General features: G+C 47.1%; 1 protein-coding gene across 9 annotated transcripts in view; it reads right to left on the bottom strand.

Annotated features, from left to right (window-relative positions):
- The window catches only part of FAM227B (family with sequence similarity 227 member B), a 1,598,354-nt gene that overhangs the window by 307,169 nt on the left and 1,267,210 nt on the right, over positions 1-23,975 (bottom strand). For all 9 annotated transcript variants that reach the window (XM_069624770.1, XM_069624767.1, XM_069624774.1 and 6 more), the window contains one exon: positions 21,680-21,840. In XM_069624770.1, coding sequence (XP_069480871.1) covers positions 21,680-21,840 — 161 coding nt within the window. The remainder of the gene's footprint in view (positions 1-21,679; positions 21,841-23,975) is intronic.

The raw sequence follows: 23,975 nt of genomic DNA, 5'->3' as shown, positions 1-23,975 counted from the left end.
CAAGCATTCTTCTGATATCTGTCACCTTCTTGAGGAACTGGACCTTGACGTCCTCGGTCTCACTGAGACATGGTTCACGGCCAGCTCTGTCACCAGCCTTGACACACTCCTATCTGACGGTTACAAGATCCTCACCGTGCCCAGGCCCAACCGTGCAGGTGGGGGTGTGGCCCTTATCTTCCCTGAGTGGATTCCTGCCTCTGTCACTCCTACGCAGACCTACTCCTCTTTTGAATGCCTTGTCTGCCGTCTCTCTCTCTCTCCTAGCCATTCCCTTACCATGGCTACTGTCTATCGGCCACCTTGTCAAATCTCCTCCTTCCTCTCTGAGTGGGCTGACCTCTCCTCCTCACTCCTGTCCTCAACCACTCAACTCCTCTTTCTTGGTGAATTCACCATCCACTTGGATGCCTCCTGTCCCCCCACGGGACTTTTTCGTGACCTCTGTGACTCTCACTCACTCTCTATTCTCCTGTCTGGGCCTACTCATTCTGCAGGGCACACTCTTGATGCTCTGATCTCTTCTGACCTTCCCCTCTCCGTCCCTCTCTCCACTCCTCTCTCCTGGAGTGATCACTTTCTCCTATCCTCCCACCTCACCCTCCCTACCCCACAGGCAAAGCCACCCTCACCACTGCCACCCACCTTCTCGGTCATCCGACCCATGAAGCGCGTGTCAGTTGAGGCTTTCACAGCCAACTTCTCACCCCCCTACCTCCTCGGCTGACTCCCACCCTGACACAGCCCTCTCCATGCTCCACTCTGCTATATCTGATACTCTTGATATCCTTGCCCCTGTCATGAGAATCCGCCTGAAGCCCAAAGCCAAATGTAACTCCTGGTTTGACTCGGATCTCATCACCCTAAAACGCAAGTGCAGGGTGGCAGAGAGGAAATGGCGTGCTTCATGCTCATCCTCTGACAAACTGGCCTGCCGCCTGCTCCAAAGGCAATACCGTCTCTCCGTTGTCACCAAGAAGAGAGCCCTTATCCAAGCCCGCATCTCTGCGGCATCTAACTCCTCGGCCGAACTCTTTAAAATCTGCAAGGAGCTTGCCAACCCTTGTAACGCTCACCTGATTCCCACCCAGGCGCCGACCCGTTCTGGACTGCTACAACTTCTTCCACGGTAAAGCGTAGTGCTTGGAAGATGGACTGGACTGGACCCCCAAACCTTGTCTGTCTGGCCCATAGAATAATCCTTCTGCAGATGGGAAAAGGGAATTAACTGTCTGCTAGATTGTGTGTGAGATTCCTCCCTTTTCCCCTTCTCACCCTCCTCGAACCCTAGCTGTGCCTTCTGCAGACTCTCACCTTAATTTCTTTATGGGCGAGCTCTCCATCCTGCTTCTGACGCAGGGGCGCGTGGATTTCCAGTTACTTCACTGGATCTCAGATTTGGCGAGGGTTCGATGTCTGCTTGCCTTTACCAAAATGCTGCCGTAAGTATATAGTTCAAAAGATCAAGTCTTATTTGTCCCTTGGCCTTTGTTTAATTTTCAGGGACTAGGTGAGGAATCCGTGTGGAGGAATGGATTCGCCGAGGTAAGCTCAGGTGAGTACTTTTAATGAAGGTGTGCTGTAGTGGTTTGCTCCGACACCTTAATGAGAGTGTCTTATTTCCCCATAGGGAAAAAAGAAAAGCCGCTCCGACCCGAAAAGGGAACTGAGGTCCCAACAAAATTCAGGTAAGACTTAAGGTGAGTAATCTGTCCTTTTGGAATTAGTTCGTTGCTCACCTTGTTTTGTCCTTTTTCTCCGTAGGTCTTGAATGCGACCGATGTCGCCTGTGAGCGCTGAAAAGGTTGCCGGCGCCACGTGAAGGTAAGTGGAAGCGGCGCGGCAGCGTGAGAAGCGGAGCACTTCTAACTATTGACTTTCTTTTCCGTAGGTGCTGGGATGCGGCCGATGTCGCCTATGACCGCTGAAGAGCTAGACAGCGCCACGTGAAGGTAAGTGGAAGCGACGCTGCAGCGAGCGATGAGATGCGTTTCTAACCCTTGACTTTCTTTTGCAGGATTGACAGAGTGAAGAATCCGGATGCTGGATGAAGGTAGGTAATGTCCTAATGCTTGCCTTTCTCTCCTTGCAGGTGTTCCAGGTGCTGGCGGGCGTGGAAGGAGCTAGGATGCAGGAGCCGACTCAGTGAGCGTCCTGCTGCAGATGCAGAATAACGCGAAGCACGTGTGGCCATCCGGGCGTGCTTTAAATAGCCTTGGAAGAGCTTCAGGTGAGTGTTCTTTCACTGGCCCCACCTGAGTAAGAAAAGAGTTCCTGAAAGAAAATAGTTCCTCCCCAGCCTTAGTTGGCTTGGAGCTTCAGACAGCATGGTCTGCCTCAGGTGAGTTCACCCAAGCATTACCAAATGTTCTGCCATGATGAGCCTGGCGCCTATGGCGCCAGGACAGATGCCTTTTATGAGCCTGGCGCCAAAGGCACCAGGACAAGGTCCAAAGAGCCCCTATAGGGGTTTGCTGGGTCCTGCTTGGTGAGTATGAAGTCTGCTTCCGGGGACGCTGGGCCTGACCTGGCTCCTCGGGAGCAGGCATCATGACAACCCTGCTGCAGCCTCTACCTCTCCTGTCCCCTCCCAGGCCCTCTGCACTGCACTGGCCTCTCACTTCATCTCTAAAACTCAGGACATCCTATCCTCACTCTCCTCCTACCACCTTCCTCCCTCTTTGCCCGGCTCTTCCTCTGGCCCTTCTGCAGCCACCCCTCCACCCTCCTTCTCTGCCTTTCCCCTTTTTTCTGCTGACGAGGTTTCCAGACAAGTCCGATCTATGAAAGTCTCGTCTAAACAGGTTCAGCCCTGTTCCTCCAAAACTATCAAGGACCACATTAACTCCCTGGCTCCTGCCCTGGCTGACTTTTGCAACCACTCCTTCGCCTCTGGAGTCTTCCCATCCCCCCTTAAGCACTCCCTTGTGCACCCTCTTCTTAAGAAACCCTCTTCTGACCCCTCCTGCCTGGCTAACTATCGCCCAATCTACATCACTACCTTCCTGGGCAAGCTCCTGGAGAAACTGGCCATCTCCCAGCTTAACCTCCATGCTGAATCTGTTGGCAGTCTTCATGACCATCAATCTGGCTTCAGAGCTGCCAGAGGCACGGAAACTGCTCTCCTGAACATCCGTGAGGACCTGCTCTTGAACCTCGACTCCAACACTCTGTGTGTTCTCATTCTGCTCGATCTCTCTTCTGCCTTTGGCACGGTCAACCATGCCATCCTGCTCAACCGTCTCCGTGATAACCTGGGTATCACTGGTCAGGCTCTGGCGTGGCTGACCTCTTTCCTCTCCAATCGACCCTCCCAGGTCCAACTCGGGTCCTTCCTCTCTGATATCTTTTTTTCCACCTGTGGTGTCCCCCAGGGATCTAATCTCTCCCCCTGGCTGTTCAACCAGTATCTGGCAATCTTTGCCCACCGCATCGCCGCACTCTGCCCCAACTTTCAGTGCTATGCGGATGATACCCAGCTCAGATTCAGGCTACCCTCGGCCTCCTCCCTCACCTCTGACTGTCTGTCTGCTATCCAGGAATGGTGTGCCGCCAATGACCTCTGCCTTAATGCCAGTAAGACTGAGATTCTGCTCATCGGCACACCCACTCCCTCCTTCCCTGCAGCTCTCTGGCCGGCCTCTCTTGGCCCTCTTCCTGCTCCTACCTGCAAGGCAAAAAACCTCGGGGTTATCTTCGACTCCACACTCTCCTTCTCTCCTCATATATCTGACGTCTCTAAGAAGTCACACTACCAGCTGCACCTCCTCAGAGGTATTCTTCCCTTCCTCTCCTTCCCCCAGAAGCCCGCTGTCTCTCGAGCCCTGGGTCTCTCAAAGCTGGACTACTGTAACAGCCTCTATCTTAATCTGCCTGCCTCCACACTCCGCCCTCTGCAACTCATCCAGAACAGAACTGTGAGACTTGTCCTTGGCCTCAAGCCCAGGGACCATATCTCTCCAGGACTGAAATCTCTACACTGGCTCCCAGTGGCTGCGAGGATAAAGTTCAAAACCCTCTGCATGGTCCACAAGGCCTTCTGGGGCCTGGGGCCTAAATACCTTCAACTCTCTCTTTCTAAATATCTTCCTTCCCGAGCCCTTCGCTCATCCATCTCCAACTCCCTCAGGGTCAGCTGCTTCTTGAAGCAACAAGCTGGGGGTAGATCTCTCTCCGCGGCAGGGGCCTCCCTCTGGAACAGCCTTCCCGCCCCCCCTCAAACTTGAGGAGAACCATCTCTGGTTCCGGAAGCACCTCAAAACCTTCCTCTTTGCTTCTGCTTTCTCTTTCCCTCTCCCCTGCTAATTCGTCGCTGAAACTGCACTGAATCTGCAACTGGGCCACTCTCACCGACCTCGGTCCTGGGCCCAGCCACTCTCCACTTGCACTGCCTCCCTAGCAACTCCTGCACTGCGGGACTGTCTCTGTATCCCTACAGCCCCTCCTTCCCAGCACTTGTTCTGCACTTACCTTGCACTTGCCACCAGCTGGCCCTTTTATTTATTTATTCTACTTACCTTGTACTGCACTTCCCCCCTCCCCTTCCCCATGAACCTCTCCCTTCCCCCTACCCTTGCGCGATCTGAATGACACCTGGCCTAGTAGGATCGTTGTCTGTCTTCCCCTTGTTCCCCCCTCCCTGCCTCGTCGCGCCTTGAAACACTTGTGTAAAGGCGCGTTACAAATGCCTTATCATATCATATCATATTTAGTGCATGCATTATTCAGAATGTATTTTCTTAGCTTAGATAGTGACCACCGTGTTTCACAGCGACCTGACCTTCACCCATCCGGAGCACAAATGTCTGACGTCAATCCTCCCGCCGACCAAGCAACCAACCCGGAGGAAGAGATGATGCCTTGCAAGGACACGAAAGGGATGCCTTGCAGGGACATAAGGTTAGAATGGCAATAAGTTTCGACTGTCGAGGGCAAGAGGGCAAGGACACTTTTGCGGAGATGGACGAGCTCTGTGCTTGGCTCATGTCGGTTCACATGCAGGACAGTGATCTCACAGGAAAAGGGATGTGTTACATTCATTATTTGTTGCAAGCAGCTCTGGCCTTAGCGTGAGAATGGAGACGCAGAGTTTTCCAGTTGGTATGGGGACGAGGGTGGGGGCCATGTGCTCCGAGCTGCGGCGGCGGGCAAAGGGGAGAGATGCATTTTGTACTATCGCAGTGAGGCCTAGCTACCAAGATGGAGTCGAAAGGGGGTACGGAAAATGTACGTTCTTCTGACAAGAATATAAATATTACGGATTTATATTTAATACGATATGCCTCTATTTCGGGTCTACTCCCAGAACCTATATTCTTATGTCTGGCAGTTACCCTGCTATCTAACATAAGGCATGTGTTTAACAGAGTAGTTGAAAAATGTACTTATCTACTTGAAGAGCAGGAAAAGAAGAGGAGTCCAGGAGTAGGATGTGGTCATAAGCTGGACTATAGTTAAAAGCACTACCAAAACTATAGGACTTGCAGTTTTAAACAAGAAAAAGAAAAAAGCTGAAGAATAAGTCAACTTTTTCAGTTTTTCTTAATGTTTGTAGTTGAATCTGCTGAAGAGTGAAAGATGAAGCATAATGCTCACCTCCAGTCTTGCCATAGAATTATGGTGTGTTTTGTCATTCTTGGTTGTGGAGCCTTGACAGGTACTCGCTCCTCCAACGCCACATCGTCCTATGTGGAATCGTTTGCTTGTGGGGAGGCACAGTGCAAGTGAACACGAATTGTAAAACGGTTTCACTTTCCATCCTTAGATCGAAGGAATGCAAGTATAAAAGCTTTGGTATTATTGACATCAAAAGACTCATGCAAGAGAGAAGAAGAAAAATAACAAAGCAACTTCCCCATTTGATTGCATGCACCGCATATCATTGTTTTTCACACTCAAAGAAGCAGGAGCCAGAAATGCACTCTTGCATCCTTGCCTCGAGTGAACCCAAACACTTTAGGACCACTCAAAGCCCGCCTCAAACAGGTAAAATAATGTTGCATTGCCATACAGAAAATACAAAATAAAAGCCCACAAATAGGTGACCTTTATCTCACAAGTTGAACGCATTAAAGCAAATCATAGGCTATTTTCCAGCTCAAGACTTTATTCAGCAATGAAACGCATTCTGGGAGTTGTAGTCTTGGTCCATTTCAAATGACTTTGTTGGCCTTAACAACCCGATGCTATTTTTTTTTAAAGAAAAGGTACAAGGTTGGAAATGTGCGTCAAAGGGCATGAAGCCTTCTGGTCATCCTAACACCCCTGTCACTAGAAGAAGGTTCCAGAGCAGTGTACATTCCCCTGGAGGCAGCAGAGGGATTGGCAAAACGACAGCCGGTCCTTGACGCACATCTTACCACATAAAGAATACATAGAAACACACCAATCAAATGTTTAGCAAGTTCTTCAAATGTTAAAGATAAATAATAAGAGGCTATGTTTCCCGTTTAAAGAACATAAGTGTGAATTATACCATGGCATTCAAGTAGAGGCGTGCTTTGCTTTGAAACAAGTGTGTTAGACTAAAGACAAGGAATAATTATAGTTCTTACAGTGAATAGCAAGGATTTTAAAAAGCCTTCGCTAATGTAAAGTTTTCTTAATTGTAACTATTACCTTAGTCGTTTTTGAAACCCGGATTACTGCTCAAGCAGAACGACACATGAAGTCACCATTTTGCTCCACTCTCGTGATGTTCGGTGCCAGGCCCTACTGAACTGGTCTTCTGTTCAATTAAGTGTACCCAAAAGGTGTCCTAGAGTCCATGTGGAAGCGATCGGAAGGACGCGCCCCTTCTTCTGCCAGCGCTGGAGGGGGGATCGGAGATCGCTTCATCTGCCTGCCACAACTGGGCGGGCTGGAAGCAATTACACAGGCAAGGAAGGATACAAGTCATTAGGAGGAAGACCCTTGCTTCCGAAACGCATTATGGTAACATATAAACAAAGGGCCTGGGTCGCGGAGCCCAAACACAACAGATGCGACTGCTCCTGGCTTTGGCAACTTCTAGGAAAATGTCAGACGAGATTAAATCTGAAAGCAAAAAACCCTACAGACAACGTACAATACGTTTGCATGTGCCAATCCTCTGAGGGCCCACATATTAACATGTTGACAATAAAACATGGCAAAGGAGACGTGTTCACCTTTCAGACGTAGCAATCTGCAGATATGTTAGAGTGACAGAAGAACACGAATAATAAGCATGATCACGGAGTGGGAGTTTAATGCCTGGAATAATCTTCTTTACATTAAAAAAAGAAAGACATGGCAAGACTTTCGAAACGATTATACATATTTTCCTTCGACTTCGTAGGTTAGTTAAAAAATAGCACCCTTTTCAGAATCATGCTAACGTCCAGCTGGGGGTGAACTGGAAACCAAAAAAGGCCCTGGAAATAATTTTCACAGTGGCCCCATATTACACATTTTCAGCAAGCCCAACCCTTTTCCTATGAGAAAATTTGGAAATAAAAATAGATGATCACATAAAATAGTCCCAGGCTGCAGAGGCCTAGCAGGAAATCTCCAGAGCTCCCTATAGGCCAGTCCGCCCCTGAATTCTGCGAACTAATTTCTGCCCGCAAAGGCCGCTGCCCAGCAATGTTCAGTCCACACCTGTATGCCACGACTCATCACGTTTCCCCCTTCAGTGTGCATCTTTCTCTCAGCGTGTATCTCCAGTGTGGCCCACATCGACTCAGACAGCTGTTCTTTTCCCCCTAGTTCCAGCACCTGCTCACCTCCCTTGCCTCTTCGGCCGCTGGGCAGGCTTGTGCCCCTGCTTCAAGCTTGCAAGTGCCAACATGCTCCGCCCTCCCGATGTGCTCGTCACAGATCTGCCACACTTCACACAGCATTGGGGCCTTTCAGGCCTTTCAGTTGATTAGGGCCCTGAGCCTCAAGGGGCCCCCAGCAACTACCCCGATGTTGCCAGTCAACAGTATTAAAACATGGTAATAGCAAACCAAAAGAGATGATAGCTGGAAGGTTTAGAATACATTTTAACCTCCAGCATTGCTCTGGGCAACCCTCCAGACCATCGTTCCTTGCCTGCCAAGCCATTACAAAAGAGGAAAGACCATATGCAAATCAGGCTTGGTCCCACCCCCAGAGGGGTAGTCCAGCCCGAACTGCTAGGTCACATCCCTTCTGCACAAGACTCCACAAACATGTTTCAGCCTTGTTGGACGTCATCACTGAGGAGTAGCTTGGGTCTCTAGGATCAGCAGGCACGGGACCCACATCTGGGCATACCCATCCCACTCGGGGTGACAATAGCAAAACAAAAGAAGTGATGACTGGAAGTTTTAGAATAAATCTTAACCTCTGGCATTGCTCTGGGCAACCCTCCAGACCATCGTTCTTTGCCTGCCAAGCCATTGCATAGCAGAGTTCGACAATGAGTTGTTGATGGATCCTTCTTGAGCGGCTCCCTTTAAAAGCAGGAGCCACAGATCGTCGAGATCCCTCGAAGAAAGTGAACTCGTCGTTGAGGCAGCAGCTTCGGTCCCAGTGGTGCTCATCGACGACAGAGTGTAGACGTCCTGCAAGGACGAGGCGTGCGGGGCACCTCGAGGTCGATAGTTCAGGACAGCAAAGAGTTTGTGAAGAACTGTGACCCAGCCAGGGCGTCGAGTCATCCGGCGTCTCTACGGTTGTTGGGTGGTAGGAAACCCACCGGCGGATGGTCCTCAGCGCATCGACGGCCTAGCCTTCTCCGGCGGGACAACGCAGGCGGCGGGGCGGACGAGCGCATCCGTGAATCAAATTGTCTTAGGCAAAGGAGCGTGTGGCTCCAGTCATCAGCAGCACAGCGTCAAGCGGTTCCCGCTTCTGGGCAACACGGCTTTGACGGCCTCCAGCAGTTACAGCAAACTTCGAACTCTGGTGGACGACGGGGGACGGAATGTCCGGTGCTTATTTTAGTTCTCCTCGGCGGTCCCAGTCTCCAGTCACCAGCCTTTCGAGGGTTTGACTTCCAGGGTGCTTCGGCAAAGGTTAGCGGTGCTTGATGGTCCCTCGGAGCACAGGATGAGGGGGCCTAACCAGGTCCTCTCTTGGATCAGTCTCGAGGGATTTTGGCAAAGGGAGACAGCAGTCAAACTTCTTCTTCAGGCTCAGCTTTGAGATTCAGCGTCAGTTTCAACTTCAGCTTCTGAATGAATTCTAGCAGTGAGAGACCCCCAGATACACTACTTGATCTCTCATTCATTCTGCTGGGTCACACTCAGGCAACCAATCACTCAGAAGGACATTCAGCAGCCAGTCAGCCAATCAGGCATACAGTGCATTCAGGCCATATTCCTCCCTCTCAGACACTCACAACAAGGAATGTGTATTGGGACAAGTACCCAGCCATTCAACACTACACACTGCATTCATTCCAGTTTCGGGCGGGGCTGTCTCAGTCATTGTGTCAAACATCAGAAACCAGGCATCCACAAGAAGTGCATATTATAGAAACCAGACATCCACAAGAAGAAGTGCATATTGGTCACACACTCCATTCACCCAGGTCCCACCCACAGGGTGTACCCACAACATAGTCACCGGGAAGGCTCCAGCCAGTCTGTCCTGGACTTCACAACGACACCATATATGGAACGTTCACCCAACAGCCAGTCAGGGGGAAGGGACAGAGTCAGGACCTTGCGAAAACAAGGTAACAGGCAAAAGAAAGCAAGAGGCCACAGGGGCCATCTTGTTTCCTATCAGGAATCAACTGATTCCAATGGCAGGGCCTGGGTATCCCAAAAATGGAGGATACTCAGAGCACCTGTCAAATTCAGCATGGAGCTACCACCAGCCCATCCCCTGCTCTGTGGACCACACAAAGGGCAGGGCACTTGGTGAGCTATCTGGCACTTGGTGGCCTTGATAGTGAGGTTAGCCCTTTTCAAGGCCTGCAACACCTTGCTCTTCCCGGGTGGAATTGTAGATGGCAATGTCGTCTAAGTAGGCCACACAACAGGCCTCTAGCCCACTGAGCGCATGATTGACCAATCTCTGGAAGGTGGCCGGGGCATTCTTCAAACCAAAAGGCATGACCCCAAACTGGTAGAGTCCCTTCGGTGTTGAGAACGCCGTCTTTTCCTTGGCATGTTCTGTCAAAGCTATTTGCCAATAGCCTGAGGTAAGCTCAAAGGTGCTCACAAATTTGGCAGCACCTATGGTGTCCACAAGCTCATCATCCCTGGGCAATGGATGCATGTCAGTTTTGGTGAGGGCATTGACTCCTCGGTAGCTCACACAGAACCTCCAATCCTTGGTACCTGCCTGGGAACTTGCCTTGGGTACAAGGACCATGGGACTGGACCAGAGACTGGTTGAGGGTTCAATAACACCCAGATCCAACATCTTGGCAACCTCAGCCAGGATGTGGTTCTTAAAAGGTATCTGCCATACGGTAGCACCTGCTTTTGAGAGGCACACTGTCACCAGAGTCAATCTCGTACCTACACCACGGTCTAAGACTCTAAGGCCTGATGCTAGTGAAAACAGAGAGGCATACTGCCGGAGCAAAGCCCTGCAGGCCTTCTGCTGCTCTGTAGTCAGATCGGGAGAGAGATGTACTCCCTCCACTGAGCCATCCTGAGGGTTGCTATGCAGCAAATCAGGAAGGGGCTCACTCTCAACTTCTTCTTGCTCTGAAGCTAGCAAGAGACATGAGACTTCTGCTCGCCTGTGGAAAGTCTTGAGCCTGTTAACATGGAATACCTGAGGGGCCACCGCCGGGATTCCTATGTCAACCAGATAATTGACTTTGCCCATCTTGGAGATGATCCTGAAGGATCCAGTCCACTTGTCTGCCAAAGCTCTAGGCTTGGTAGGCGCCATCACAAGGACTTCCTGTCCCAGAGTCCAATCCACTTGAAAGGCTTTAAGGTCATGACAGTACTTGTTCAATTCCTGGCTGGCCTTGAGATTTGCTGTCGCCTGACCAATCATCTGTGTCAACCTCCATCTGAGGCCTAACACATAGTCCCCCACTTGCTTGCCGGGACCTGGAGGGGTGGCTTCCAAACCTTCCCTGATCAAGGCAAGGGGCCCCCTCACAGGATGTCCAAAGAGTTACTCAAAGGGGCTGAAACCAACACCCTCTTGAGGTACCTCTCTGTAAGCGAACAGCAGGCATGGCAGGAGGAGATCCCATTTCCTCCTCAGGGGCACTTCCAAAGCGACTAGCCTGCCCTTGAGAGTTTTATTAAATCTCTCAACCAGACCATTAGTCTGGGGATAGTAAGAGGTGGAGAACTTGTAGGTTACCCCGCACTCTTTCCACATGGTTTTCATGTAACTAGACATGAAGTTGGATCCTCTGTCAGAGATAACCTCCTTAGGGAATCCAACACGGGTGAAAATGCCCAGGAGAGCCCTGGCAACCACCTTGGCAGTTATAATCTGAAGGGGTATAGTCTCAGGGTACCTGGTGGCATGATCAACCAAGACCAGAATGAACAGATGTCCACCTGAAGTGGGAGGGTCAAGGGGACCGACAATGTCAATGCCGACTCTCTCAAACTGTGTGCCAACCACTGGCAATGGTTGAAGTGGGGCAATGACACTGCCTCCAGTCTTGCCAGATAACTGACAGGTTGTGCAGGTCCTGCAGTGGGACGCCACTTCTCCGCCCATCCGTGGCCAGTAGAAATGGGCAGAGAGCCTCTGCTTAGTCTTCTTGCTACCAAGATGACCAGTTAAGGGTACCTCATGCACCAACTGCAACAGGAAGGGCCTGTAAACCTGGGGTACCGCCAACCTCTTGAGGGCACCATGTTCAGGCTTAGTGGGCTCACTAACAAGGAGCTCACCCTCCCAATAGATTCAGAATGTCCTAGGCACTTCTCCTTGTGCCTGGGACAGGGCCTGTTTTCTCAGACCCTCGAGAGAGTGGCACTCTCTCTGTCCCTTACAGAAGTCTGCCCGGGAGGGTCCCCCTTCAGCCAACAGGCATTGACGGTCGAGCTGGTCCTCCAGGTTGAGAACCTCTCCCGCAGGAGAGTCTTCTGTCTCTTCTCCCTCAGGAGTTGAGTTTGGGTTTTCCACTGGACCCAGCCCGTCCGGAGCATGGATCTCAATGGGTGCTGTAGGAACAGCAGGAAGCGAAGGAGCCCCCTTCACAGAGTTGGCCTTCTTGTTCTTCCGTCTTCTTGCCTTAGGCCTCGCCTTGAGCTCGGGTACCTGACTCACAGCCAGACCCGGTGTCACCTGTGACCTAGTGACTGCAGCAGCAGTCATGGGGAGACCATCAGAGATCAACCCCAACTCTACTAGATAATTTCCTAACAGAATGTTAGCAGGGACATTGTCCTGAACCAGGACAGGAAGCTTTGCTGTCTTGTCTCCAATCATGAGTGTGACGAAGGCTACAGGTGATAATTTGGGAGGCCCACCAGCTAACCTGGTGGTTCTCAGAGGAGCACCTACATAGACCTCTGGCTTGAGCAGGGTCCTGTCTACCACTGTCATGCTTGCCGCAACGTTTCTCAAACGAGTAGAAGGCTGGCCATTTAAGAGGACACTTCTCAAAAACCTATGGGTGTTCTGTGGGATAGTCGCCAGTAAGTACTTCTGCGTACTGGTCCCAGGACCCAAGGGACACTATGGAAATCTCTACAGGAGCACCAAATGTGATCCGTGTAGAGGAGGGGAGGACAGTGGCCTCCATCTCAGACATGGGGTAAGGGTAGGTCAGGCTGACGGCCTGTACTCCATGTGCTTTACCTTTACACTTGGAGTTACCCCTCTTGTGATCCAGAGCCCCACAGTCCCGACAAGTGCCAGGAATGCGGGGTACGGTACTGGAACCACTGGGAGCCTGCTTTGCAGCAGGTGGACCACTACTCTTATTCCCACCCACAGATGACTTATCCCCACTAGAATTTTGGGTCTTAGGAGAGGAAGGTTTTGGTTTACCCGACTGCGATTGCTTTTGGGCCTCCTCAGCTTTCTGAGAGGTCCCCTTTTCTTTGTCCTCGTCCTTCCCACCCGAGTCCTTAGGGGACACCTGGTGGGAGACCCACTTGTCAGCCAGCCTGGCCAGCTTAAAGGAATCCAAAATGTTCTGGTCAGCAACATACTAACACAGCTTTGATGAACAGGCCTCAGAAAAATGCTCAAACAACAAAAGGTGGGACAATTCAACAAAAGTTTTTACCTTGTATCCATCAATCCACCCCATCATGGTCATGTGTGCAGCACTCGCCCAGTCAACCCAAGACATATTCTCTCTTTTCTTAAAATCCCTGAACCTTTTAAGGTATTGGGTAGGTATCTTGCCAAACTTGGCAATCAAAGCAGACTTCATGCACTCATAATGACCCCTTTCTTCCAAACTCAGTTTCAGAATACAGTCATATCCAGTCTGAGGCACTCTGCTTAACAAACACTTAGCCCAATCTCTCTTATCTACATCATGAATTGCACAAGCCATTTCAAACGCTTCAATCCATTGGAGGATATCTGAACCCGCCACAAACACACCAACCAAAACTTTCATAAACGTGGTGGCATGGGGACCTGACATTCTCAACGGGTTTAGCTGAAGTTTCCACTATAGCTTTCTCTAGTTGGATTCTCTGACATTCGGTGTCCTTGTTTTTGAGTTCAAGATCCCTATTCTTGAGTTCCACTTGCTGTGCCAGCTCCTCTTTCTAAAGCTCAGCTTCCATTTCCAACTTGCAGTATTCTAAGGCCAATTTCATCCTTAATAACTCAAGTTCCACAGAATTGCTGGGGGTTGGAACAGAGGCAGCAGAAATGGTGGCATTCCCAGAAACAGATTCAGCAACAACCCGAGGGGCAGAGTCCTCATTGGTTGCATCCCACCCCTTCAAGAGTTTCACCATCAGTCTGGTAGTCCAACAGGTCAGCTATCACCTCAGCTCTAGACTTATCCACAAAGTCTAACTCCCTGGCTTCACAAGCACTATGGAGAGCCTCTAAGCTCATGCTAGTCAATTTACCATTTGCAATAGACTCCATTGTTTGTAATGCAGTTATCTAGCACACAACTAAACCTCAATTTAACAAAGTGCAGATATTTTGTAAGTGGCACGGATTCTTGAAACCATAAACATCCCACCGCTGCCGCCAGTGTAAAGACTGGAGGGGGTGTCTGTACTCCTGCTCTCTATATGGCAGAGGAGAGGCACAGAGGATCCCAGCCAAGATTCTCTACAGGGTAACACTGGTCGAGTAATCAAGGCCTAGCTTCTCAGGAGGTAATGCAGGCTGGTTCATAAGTACAGTGTAGTCCCCAAGTCCCCACAAAGGAATGTCCACACATTGTATTAGTTAAAACACAGTCTTTATAAAATTAAGGTTCAAGGTTATATACACAATCACAATAACTCACTTTGTGCTCAGTGAATCTACAATGGCAAATATATACAGTTCTAAGTGGTACCACAATTATTATTAGATTTCATTAAAGTGCATCAACTGTACTCTGGTTAAATGTCACACAAATCACTTAATAAAGGTAACCAACAATAGACATAGGAGGAAAGCAGTTGGTTAGAACAATTGGCAGAATACTAGTTGTTACCTAGACGCACTTCTGTGTGGAGATCCCCCCCACCTGGGTAACCTGTAAAGTAAAGATATATCACAAGACCAGTCCATATATTGTTCTATAAATCTTATTTCCTTCTATACTGTTTCTACCACCCCGATGTACCTGGAATAGCAGAGTTCGAGGTCGAGTCGTCGACGGATCCTTCTTTAGCGGCTCCCTTTAAAGCAGGAGCCATGGATCGTCAAGATCCCTCGAAGAAAGTGAACTCGGCATCGAGGCGGCAGCTTCGGTCCCAGGGGTGCTTGTCGACGACAGAGCGTAGACGTCCTGCAAGGAAGAGGCGTGAGGGGCACCTCGAGGTCGATAGTTCAGGACCGCAAAGAGTTTGTGAAGAACTGTGGCCCAGCAAGGGCATTGAGTCGTCCAGTGTATCTACGGTCATTGGGTGGTGGGAAACACACCGGCGGATGCTCCTCGGCACTTCGGCGGCCTGGTCTTCTCTGGCGGGATAAGGCGGGTGGCGGTGCGGACGAGCGCGTCCGTGAATCAAATTGTTTTAGGCAAAGGAGTGTATGGCTCCGGTCATCGGCGGAACAGCGACAATCGGTTCCCGCTTCTGGGCAACATGGCTACGAGGGGCCTTCAGCAGTTACAGCAAACTTGCGAACCCTGGTCGACGACGGTGGACGGAATGTCTGGTGCTCATCTTCATTCTCCTCGGCGTTCCCAGTCTCCGGTCGGCAGCCTTTCAAGAGTCTGACTTCCAGGTTGCTTCGGCAAAGGTTAGCAGTGCTCGATGGTCTCTTGGAGCACGGGAAGAGGGTGCCTAACCAGGTCCTCTCTTGGATCAGTCTCAACGGCTTTCGGATTTCGGCAAAGGGAGACGGCAGTCAACCTTCTTCTTCAGGCTCGGCTTCGAGATTCAGCGTCAGTTTCAACTTCAGCTTCTGAATGAATTCTAGCAGTGAGAGGCCCCCAGATATATTCATTCTGTTGGGTCACACTCAGGCAAACAATCACTCAGAAGGAAGGGCATTCAGCAGTCAGTCAGCCAATCAGGCATACAGTGCATTCAGGCCATATTCCTCCGTCTCAGACACTCACAACAAGAAATGTGTATTGGGACAAGTACCCAGCCATTCAACACTACACACTGCATTCATGCCAGTTTCGGGCAGGGCTGTCTCAGTCATTGTGTCAAACACCAGAAACCAGACAGCCACAACAAAAAATGCATATTGGTCACACACTCCATTCACCCAGGTCCCACCCACAGGGTGTACCCACAACATACGGTCACTGGGAAGGCTCCAGACCATCTGGCCTGGAATTCACAACACCACCATATATGGAACTTCCTCCCAACAGCCAGTGAGGGGGATGGGACAGAGTCAGGGCTTCCCAGGACTTTGGGAAAACAAGTTAACAGGCAACAGAAAGCAAGAGGTCACAGGGGCCATCTTGTTTCCTATCAGGAATCAACTGATTCCAATGGCAGGGCCTGGGTATCCTAACAGCCACAACAAAAAATGCATATTGGTCACACACTCCATTCACCCAGGTCCCACCCACAGGGTGTACCCACAACATACGGTCACTGGGAAGGCTCCAGACCATCTGGCCTGGAATTCACAACACCACCATATATGGAACTTCCTCCCAACAGCCAGTGAGGGGGATGGGACAGAGTCAGGGCTTCCCAGGACTTTGGGAAAACAAGTTAACAGGCAACAGAAAGCAAGAGGTCACAGGGGCCATCTTGTTTCCTATCAGGAATCAACTGATTCCAATGGCAGGGCCTGGGTATCCTAAAAATGTAGGATACTCAGAGCACCTGTCAAATTCAGCATGGAGCTGCCACCAGCCCATACCCTGCTCTGTGGGCCACACACAGGTGCCCAAAAACATACACTAAGGACACAGGGTTGCACCCCCACCCATGGGTGCCATAAGGGTATCCCATGGGTCTGTACACCAAACCAAAAATAGGAAGAGCTGCACTGCCAGTAGTCCCACATGGACTCCTGGCCAGAAAACAATACAGAACGCAAATGAAAAGGGACTACAGGACAAGGACAGGGAGGCCCTGTCCCTCCAATGCATTCCCAGTATCACACCCAGCCCTCGCCCTGATACAGGGATTGTATCTGACAAACTATGCTAGGGCAAGTCTCCACACCAATAAACTACACTTGGGCACCTCTGAAGACACTCACACAACCATACACCAACTAAATCGAGTACCCAGCACCTCTCTGGCCCAGATATTGTCTTACAGTAAAGCCCATGCTGCAAACAAATCAGTATATATATATATATATATATTATACGGCCACGGTAGTGGCCGTGTAGTTATGGTTAAGTTGCTGTTTCCATAGGAAGATTCGTCTGGGGGGGGAAGTCATAGGGGGGGTCCCAAAACGTATTTTTTTCCCATAGACATAATGGGAAAAAACTTTGCTCACGCCTACAGCCCAAACCGCTGGACGGATTTTCACCAAATTTGCAGCAGGAGTGGCGGGTTGGTCCCAAAATTGTGCTTTTGTTAATTTGGTGTAAATCCAAACAGTAGTTTTTTTTTAAAAGGACTAAAAAACAAAGCAAAAACATTAGTGATATCTATGTCTGCTCCGCAGTCACAATTCCCTGTTCGCTCCGCGGACAAGATACCGATTGGCTAAGGGGCTGGCGTCATGACCGCAGACACACAACGTCTCTGCTGATTGGCTGCAGTGAGCCATGTTCTGCGTCAGATTGTTTGGATGCGCCCGACATCTTGGATCCGCCGACAGCGCAGCGGCCACCAGCAGCAACATGCTATTTCGAAAACTATTTTGCTGTGTCAGGGTGCTTGGGGAGGTTCAGACAGAAAGAGATGGGGGAAAAACTATTTGCTCATGCGGTATGTGTTAATGATGTATTCCCTATGCCCGCCTTGTTTGGGATGTTTGTGAGTACAGAAAATGAGGGGTCTCATAAGGGTAGTATTTCAGTCCGTGCTGTGCGCAGGCAACTTGAAACTCTTCTAAGGACAGGCATGGTGTTAGCGAACATTGAAATTGAGTACATGCCGTAATTAAAAAAAAATTCTATGGGAGTGCTATTCATTTGTACGCCGCCATGGGTGTGACATGCTGCGGTGGTTGTGGCCAGGGCCTAGAGTCTTGGATGCATGGCTGTAGGCCATACTTCCAAGACTGCACGCCCTGGCCACAACCACTGCAGCATGTCACAACAATGGATACACCTGTAGTATTGCTTATCGATCAGATGGTTGTGGGGAGTGAGTCATGGGCACTGGAGGTATAAGCCACTGCACACCCATGCATTGTAATATCTATGGACATACAGCTAGGAGTCTAGCCTCTGGCCACAACCACTGAAGCATACCACACCTATAGATACACCGGTACTAGCGCACATCACTCAGGTGTTTGTGGGGAGGGCCTGCAGTCTTGGGTGCATGGTGGTTGTGGGCAGGTTTCCTGCCACCAAATTCATACCATAAAGTGGAAGTTGGTGCTGAATGTACGGCGAGCAATGCCTGTGTCTGTGTTGTAATGTCTTCAGATTAATATTGAAGTCGGACTGGCGTCCTATGTTTTGAAATCTGAGGCGGCCACCTGGAGTGTTTGATGGAAACAGTGGTTTACGCGCCGTATGGGAGTAGCGGTTCTCATGAAAGGATGCTCATATGTTGTTACAAAGTGAGAATGTATTTGCCTTCTGAGTAAAGGTCAGCTGATTTGCTTTTTTGGTTGCGAGCTCAGTAGGCCCACGCATCCAAGTCAATTCATAAGGGGCTATTGTTTTTTGACCTTGAGCGAAAGGGAAACTTTAAAAGCTATGCAAGGAATCAAAGCTTGGAAAAAATACTATTTGATAAGGTTATAGTTTAAAAACGCTTGTAAGGAACATGAAATATCAGTTCACGAATATTCTTTGATGCAAGCAGTTTGCTGTCTGTCTTTGGCAAAAATAACGTAGGCTATGAAGATGATGTAAGATTAATTTTGACGACTGTACACTAATTGTGACAATGTAACTGAAGTATTCTATTTTTGCGGAGTTGTAATTTTCTTCCAATAACAGAGAGTGTAAATTGTTCGCATTTGCAGGCTAAGACTAGAGTCACCGTTGGTGACTGTTATTTGTTTTTCTTTGAAATGTTATGCTTGCCCACATAGCTTTCTGTATCAGTTTACACGTTCTTTTGGTCTTGTGTAACATTACGACATGTAATTTTTTCTTGCTTGTCCATTCATGCTGCATCCATAATTGAATTACCATGTCACTGTGTAGTTGTCCTTTTTTAACCCTTACGGCGAGTGCCGTTTATCTGCGTTTTTAGGGTGTCATATGTACCCATGGTGAACTCTAATATTTCCTTAAAATGTCATGTTTGGTCACTTACATTTGTGTAGTGTTTTTCACAATCTTTGTGTCTGTTTTGGAAATTTATCCTAAAGGTTGGGTATTGACACAGATTTTCTCTTATGTTTTCTGCATAGCTACATTTCGCCGTACTGTGCGTGCCACGGTTTTCAGATGCCGAATGACGGCTTCTTTCCACGCCAGATGCAACTGCTGTTGGCCGGATTCCTGTCCATTATAATGTTATGGGATGATAGGCCAAGGCGCTCTGTCCCTACGCTGAACTAGTGACAAGGAGCGACTTAATATCATTTATGGTGGTGTAAAGCAACGGTGATGCCGTCGTGTTGGAAATACCTGTGCAAATAAATCGAGTGCTTCAACAGAAATGCATACTTTGTGTATGCAAAATGAACTGCATGTGTCTCTCCATGAACATTTTCAATGTTGGCCTTAGAGTCATTGCTACAAATTATTTGGAAATGGAATGAGTCCGTTCATCTCCGACAGTTGTTTGTTAAATAAAAGTACTTTCCAAATTCTAAAATATTACAGTTTTCTTTTAAAATCACGTGTATCATTTCGAAATGTAAAGTACCACGTTATACGTCGCTGTACGTTTATTTACAGATTCTGCGTCACAGTACATACTGTTGCTTTTTCTTTGCTGTCATGGAAAGCGAAGAGGGGCTATGTATGGAACAACCACCTTTCCTGTCGATGGTGGCCATCTTGAAAAAGGATTTTGTTTTGTAATCCGGCCCAGCGACGCACTAGATTATAACCAGAAATCCTATTTTTCCGTAGCATACGTTAATGCTTTGCACATCTATACTATTATTGTCAAATCTTATTGCGTCTATGTCCTTTACTGTGAAAGGTGGTTCTTAACGCAACATTTACTTTGTTAACGGATGGTTTTCTTTTTTGGTAGAATAGCTAATAAGGCCATTTGCGACCGGAAATGAGGAAAGACGCATCAAACAGGGATATGGGGGAGTGGGTGTCCGGTGCAAAAATATTGTGCGTTTATTATTTCTAAAGTTAGGGCAGTCTGTCATGCTCCTTCATTACAGTAGTGCTGCTGTTTCTTGGGGAGGAGGGATGGCCTTAGCTGATGTCATTTTCAGATAACAAACTTTTTCTGAAAGTATGCAATGTGTACTACATTGTTAATGGCCAACTACCAATACGTGTGTGCGCTGTGCAAGGCAAATGTTGCAAGTGGACGTTCCTACATCAATATAAAATCTGTTTCCACATTGTCGACGACACAAACATCTTACTGTTAAGTGTTTACAGATTCGGGGACACGTTACCGTGCTGTACACCAGCATATTGTCAAGTGGTATTCTCCGCAAGGTGTTTAAATAAGTCGGAAGTTGCTTTACATTATGGTTACGTGGCACTACTGTAAACCGATCATCTTTGGCAAAAAAACTTTGCAAAAGGGACGGTATGGTTAAGTTGCGCTACTGGAAACCTTTAAAATTGAGTAAAAAAAACTTTGTTAAAAAGGGACGCTATGGTTAAGTTGGCCTACTAAAAACCGTACAATTTACTAGAAAAAACTTGCCAAACATGACATTATGGTTCAAAGTACAATCGAAAAAATCCTGAAATTCGACTGCTAACACTAACACCCAGGACATCAAAGATGACATCACAAATGTCATTGATGACATCACTGATGACATCACATGTTATGGTAAGCTAAGCAACCATAACTCGCGCCACCACCGTGCACTAAGACTAACACCCAGGAAATCAAAGATGACATCACAAATGTCATTGATGACATCACTGATGACATCACATGTCTAGCTCCCTCTTTTCTTGTTCACGACATATCTAAGCCAGGTGGCTTTCTTCACTGTCAGTCAGGAATTAAAGTTTTTTTCTTATATATATATATATATATATATATATATATATATATATATAGGAGAGAAAGGAAAATATCCCTTTTTGGAAAGATTTGGGGGAAATTTGTGAACTTGTACTAGTCTCTTTGTTGTGTAGACAATGTGGGAGGGTTGGGGGGAGTGAACTGTATATATTTTTGGTTAATGTACATAGTTTTTCCTTAATGCTTGTCACTTTAGGATCCATTGTTTATTGTGTAATTTATATGGTCTGTATGGAATAGTTGCTTGTTAATTTACTTAATAAATTAAAATAAATAATTAAAAAAAAACAGTATTTGATTTATTGAGCATTTATTTCAGTATATTACAGATCATTTCTCTCAAATAGACTGATAAATAATAACAGTAAAAAAATGTGCATCCATAGGGTTCTATGTGATCTCAACGCAGGGAGGTCATCAAATCCTATTTCCCTATTTGTTTTACTGCATTCTACTGCGTGGGAGACCCCTGCACTCCCATGCTCCCCACACACTGCAACCCTTCTAAATACCCAAACCCACCCCTTATCTACAAACTTGTGGCAAAATTCAGTAATATGCTTACGGTAGAATTGGATTCAATGAAACTGGCCTGCGATGAAAAGGGGCATTTCCCATCCTGACTACCTCAATCACTTTCCCTCATCCTAACCCCCCAACCCCCAACACAGTTGTCACATCCACTATCAAATCCCACTTTCCCTTTCACCTCAACCTCCAATCATCCTTTTTCTTATTCACAGACTGAGTTCTGGAGACACCTTGGAGGGTGTCCAATTTGCCACATCTCGGAAAAGGTCATGTGCCATAGCACAAATACTTGATAGCATATATTGATATAGCATAACTTATACTACAACTTCAAAGGATACGGAAGGTTGCAAACTTCAACACGTTTGAGTTTTTGACCATGAAATCCTGTCTGAACGTTGGTGATTTCGTGCATCTTCAGATAATGCGATATTAGTGGACTCCGGCTACTAAGTTTGAAGATGACAGTAGAGAAGTCGGGTCCTGGGCCGATTGAATGGGACTGTGAACAAAAAAAAGTATACATATATATGTAAAACCGTGCATTCGAGTATGTAAACAATGTGGAATTCTGACATGCCACATGACCAAGGGAACACACAACCACTAACACCAGGATACATGGAAAGGGTTTTATTAAAAATAAAGCTATTGCGTGTAAATTGTTTCAGGATAGCTGCAACAAAGTCTTGAGAGGTAGTCTTTGAACTCAGGATTAGAAACAAAGGCCAGCAAACAAAAAGGCATTCAGAAAGTTTCAGACCGGAACGTCGCTTGTTTAGATTTTTCTAGCATTTAGTCTTCATCTTCAGCCGATATGCCTCTCTTGGGATTATATATATAGAGAAATGTGGAAGGCTGTTACCCCACTCTTAACGCAACTTCTTCAAAGTTAGTGCAACATCGAGAACCTGCATACTTCAAAAAAGATAGTGTGAAAGCTAATCATTGAAGGAGATTCAATACCAAATCAAGAAAAACGCATTCAGAAAAACATTTTATTCAAAAAATCTAGTTACAAAAAATACATATGATATAAAAAACATCATGAGATTGCTGAATTACAGATGTTATATGATAAAAAAATCAATTCCTTCACATCATTCTTTTCTAAGAAAGTGGGGTTAGTATGTGAGTATATGTTTAAAGGTTTTGGCAACAACTATAATTAAAAGTTCTTTTGTGGGTCAAATTGTTCTGTGCATTGTTGTTGCATAATCACGAGAAGGGTAACTGCAGAGATATACAATTCTAAACTCTGACACATAAGCTTTGAGTGTTTATAGTTTATTAGTTGGTCGACATATGTTTTGGCTTTATGCAGTTTATGAGGTGCTATCCCTAGTGCCTTTTTCAAAATTGTAGGCGTCTTCAGGACAGTTACACTGATTTGCTGATGTTATATTACATAACAATACCCATTCTTTCGGACTAATATTTAGGTCCTCTGAAATACAAAAATACAAAAACCATTCAAAAAACTATCATAAGGAAAGAGTTTATTTAAAAAGATTATGGTAGAGAGTCATATTAATACACTACTGAAACTGGTGCACTAACCTTTTTACTTTAAGGCAATTCGAATCAGAGCGAAATTTCTTTTCTGTTAGAAATTGATATTCCTTTTTGTGATCGAGGCAATTTGTTTTACCTGCAGTGTTTAAATATGTACCGCTCGTTGCATTCACTTTAGTTTCAATGAATGTGAGAGTCATTCATTTTACTTATGGTCTGCCTACTAATCAGTCTGTTAAATATGCTGGTTTAGTTATTTCTTATTTAAGATACACATTGTATTTCCAAGTTGGACATGGACTATACTATGTCCTCTTCTCTGATTGATACAGGAGTCAGTCTGCAACGACAGTCAAACGGAACACAACTCAACACAACTAAAGAGTTGTGTGGCTTTATTTAGTCTCAAAATATGTCTAGTATGACAAAATGTGTCGTAGAAACAAAGTATATTTCTACGTACTTGCTTGTTTCACACTGTGGGTTTGAATTATATTCAGTGGGAAACGCCTGTGTGTGACTTGACGCATTTCCGGAGGTGCTGCTAAAGGAGCCGCGATGGATCTCTCTGCTTCGATTTTGGATCTCTCTGCTTCGATTTACCGTTGGAACAGCTGATAATGCTTTCTACAAGATGAACGGATCATTTTATTAAGGCGATTAGTGATGAGCATCTGACGCAAAACCTACTTTATTTGCCGTGAGTGGATACATTTAAAACAATGGTACTCACTATTTCGGGAAAATTCAATCTTCCGACTTTGTGGCGTCCATGAATTCAAGTGTGTTCATGCGCATTCAGTAGACTTAGCTGTGTTTTTGACATGCCGTGGTTGTGTGAATCACGTGGCCTGTTCTGGAAAACACGTGATATGTACAACTTTTATTAGAATTTCGGTTTTGGCATCACTTTTTAGTCGCCATGTTTAGTGAGTGTAGATATTATATTGCATCATTAAATTGTGCTTAATGAATTTCGCTTTTCTATATCCAAACCACACTAATGCAAATAGAATACTTTAAAATATTATTTAGCACATGGGGCATCCTTTTGAACAAGGGGGCAAGAGATGCCATTATAAGTTTAACTTGGGCAAGTTCATATTTTTGGTGGAAATATTA

The sequence above is a fragment of the Ambystoma mexicanum genome, chromosome 11, assembly GCF_040938575.1.
Source record: "Ambystoma mexicanum isolate Mex_15411 chromosome 11, UKY_AmexF1_1, whole genome shotgun sequence".
Lineage (NCBI taxonomy): Eukaryota > Metazoa > Chordata > Amphibia > Caudata > Ambystomatidae > Ambystoma > Ambystoma mexicanum.
The sequence above is the reverse complement of the archived record's forward strand: the minus strand, read 5'-3'. Positions and strand labels throughout refer to the sequence as shown.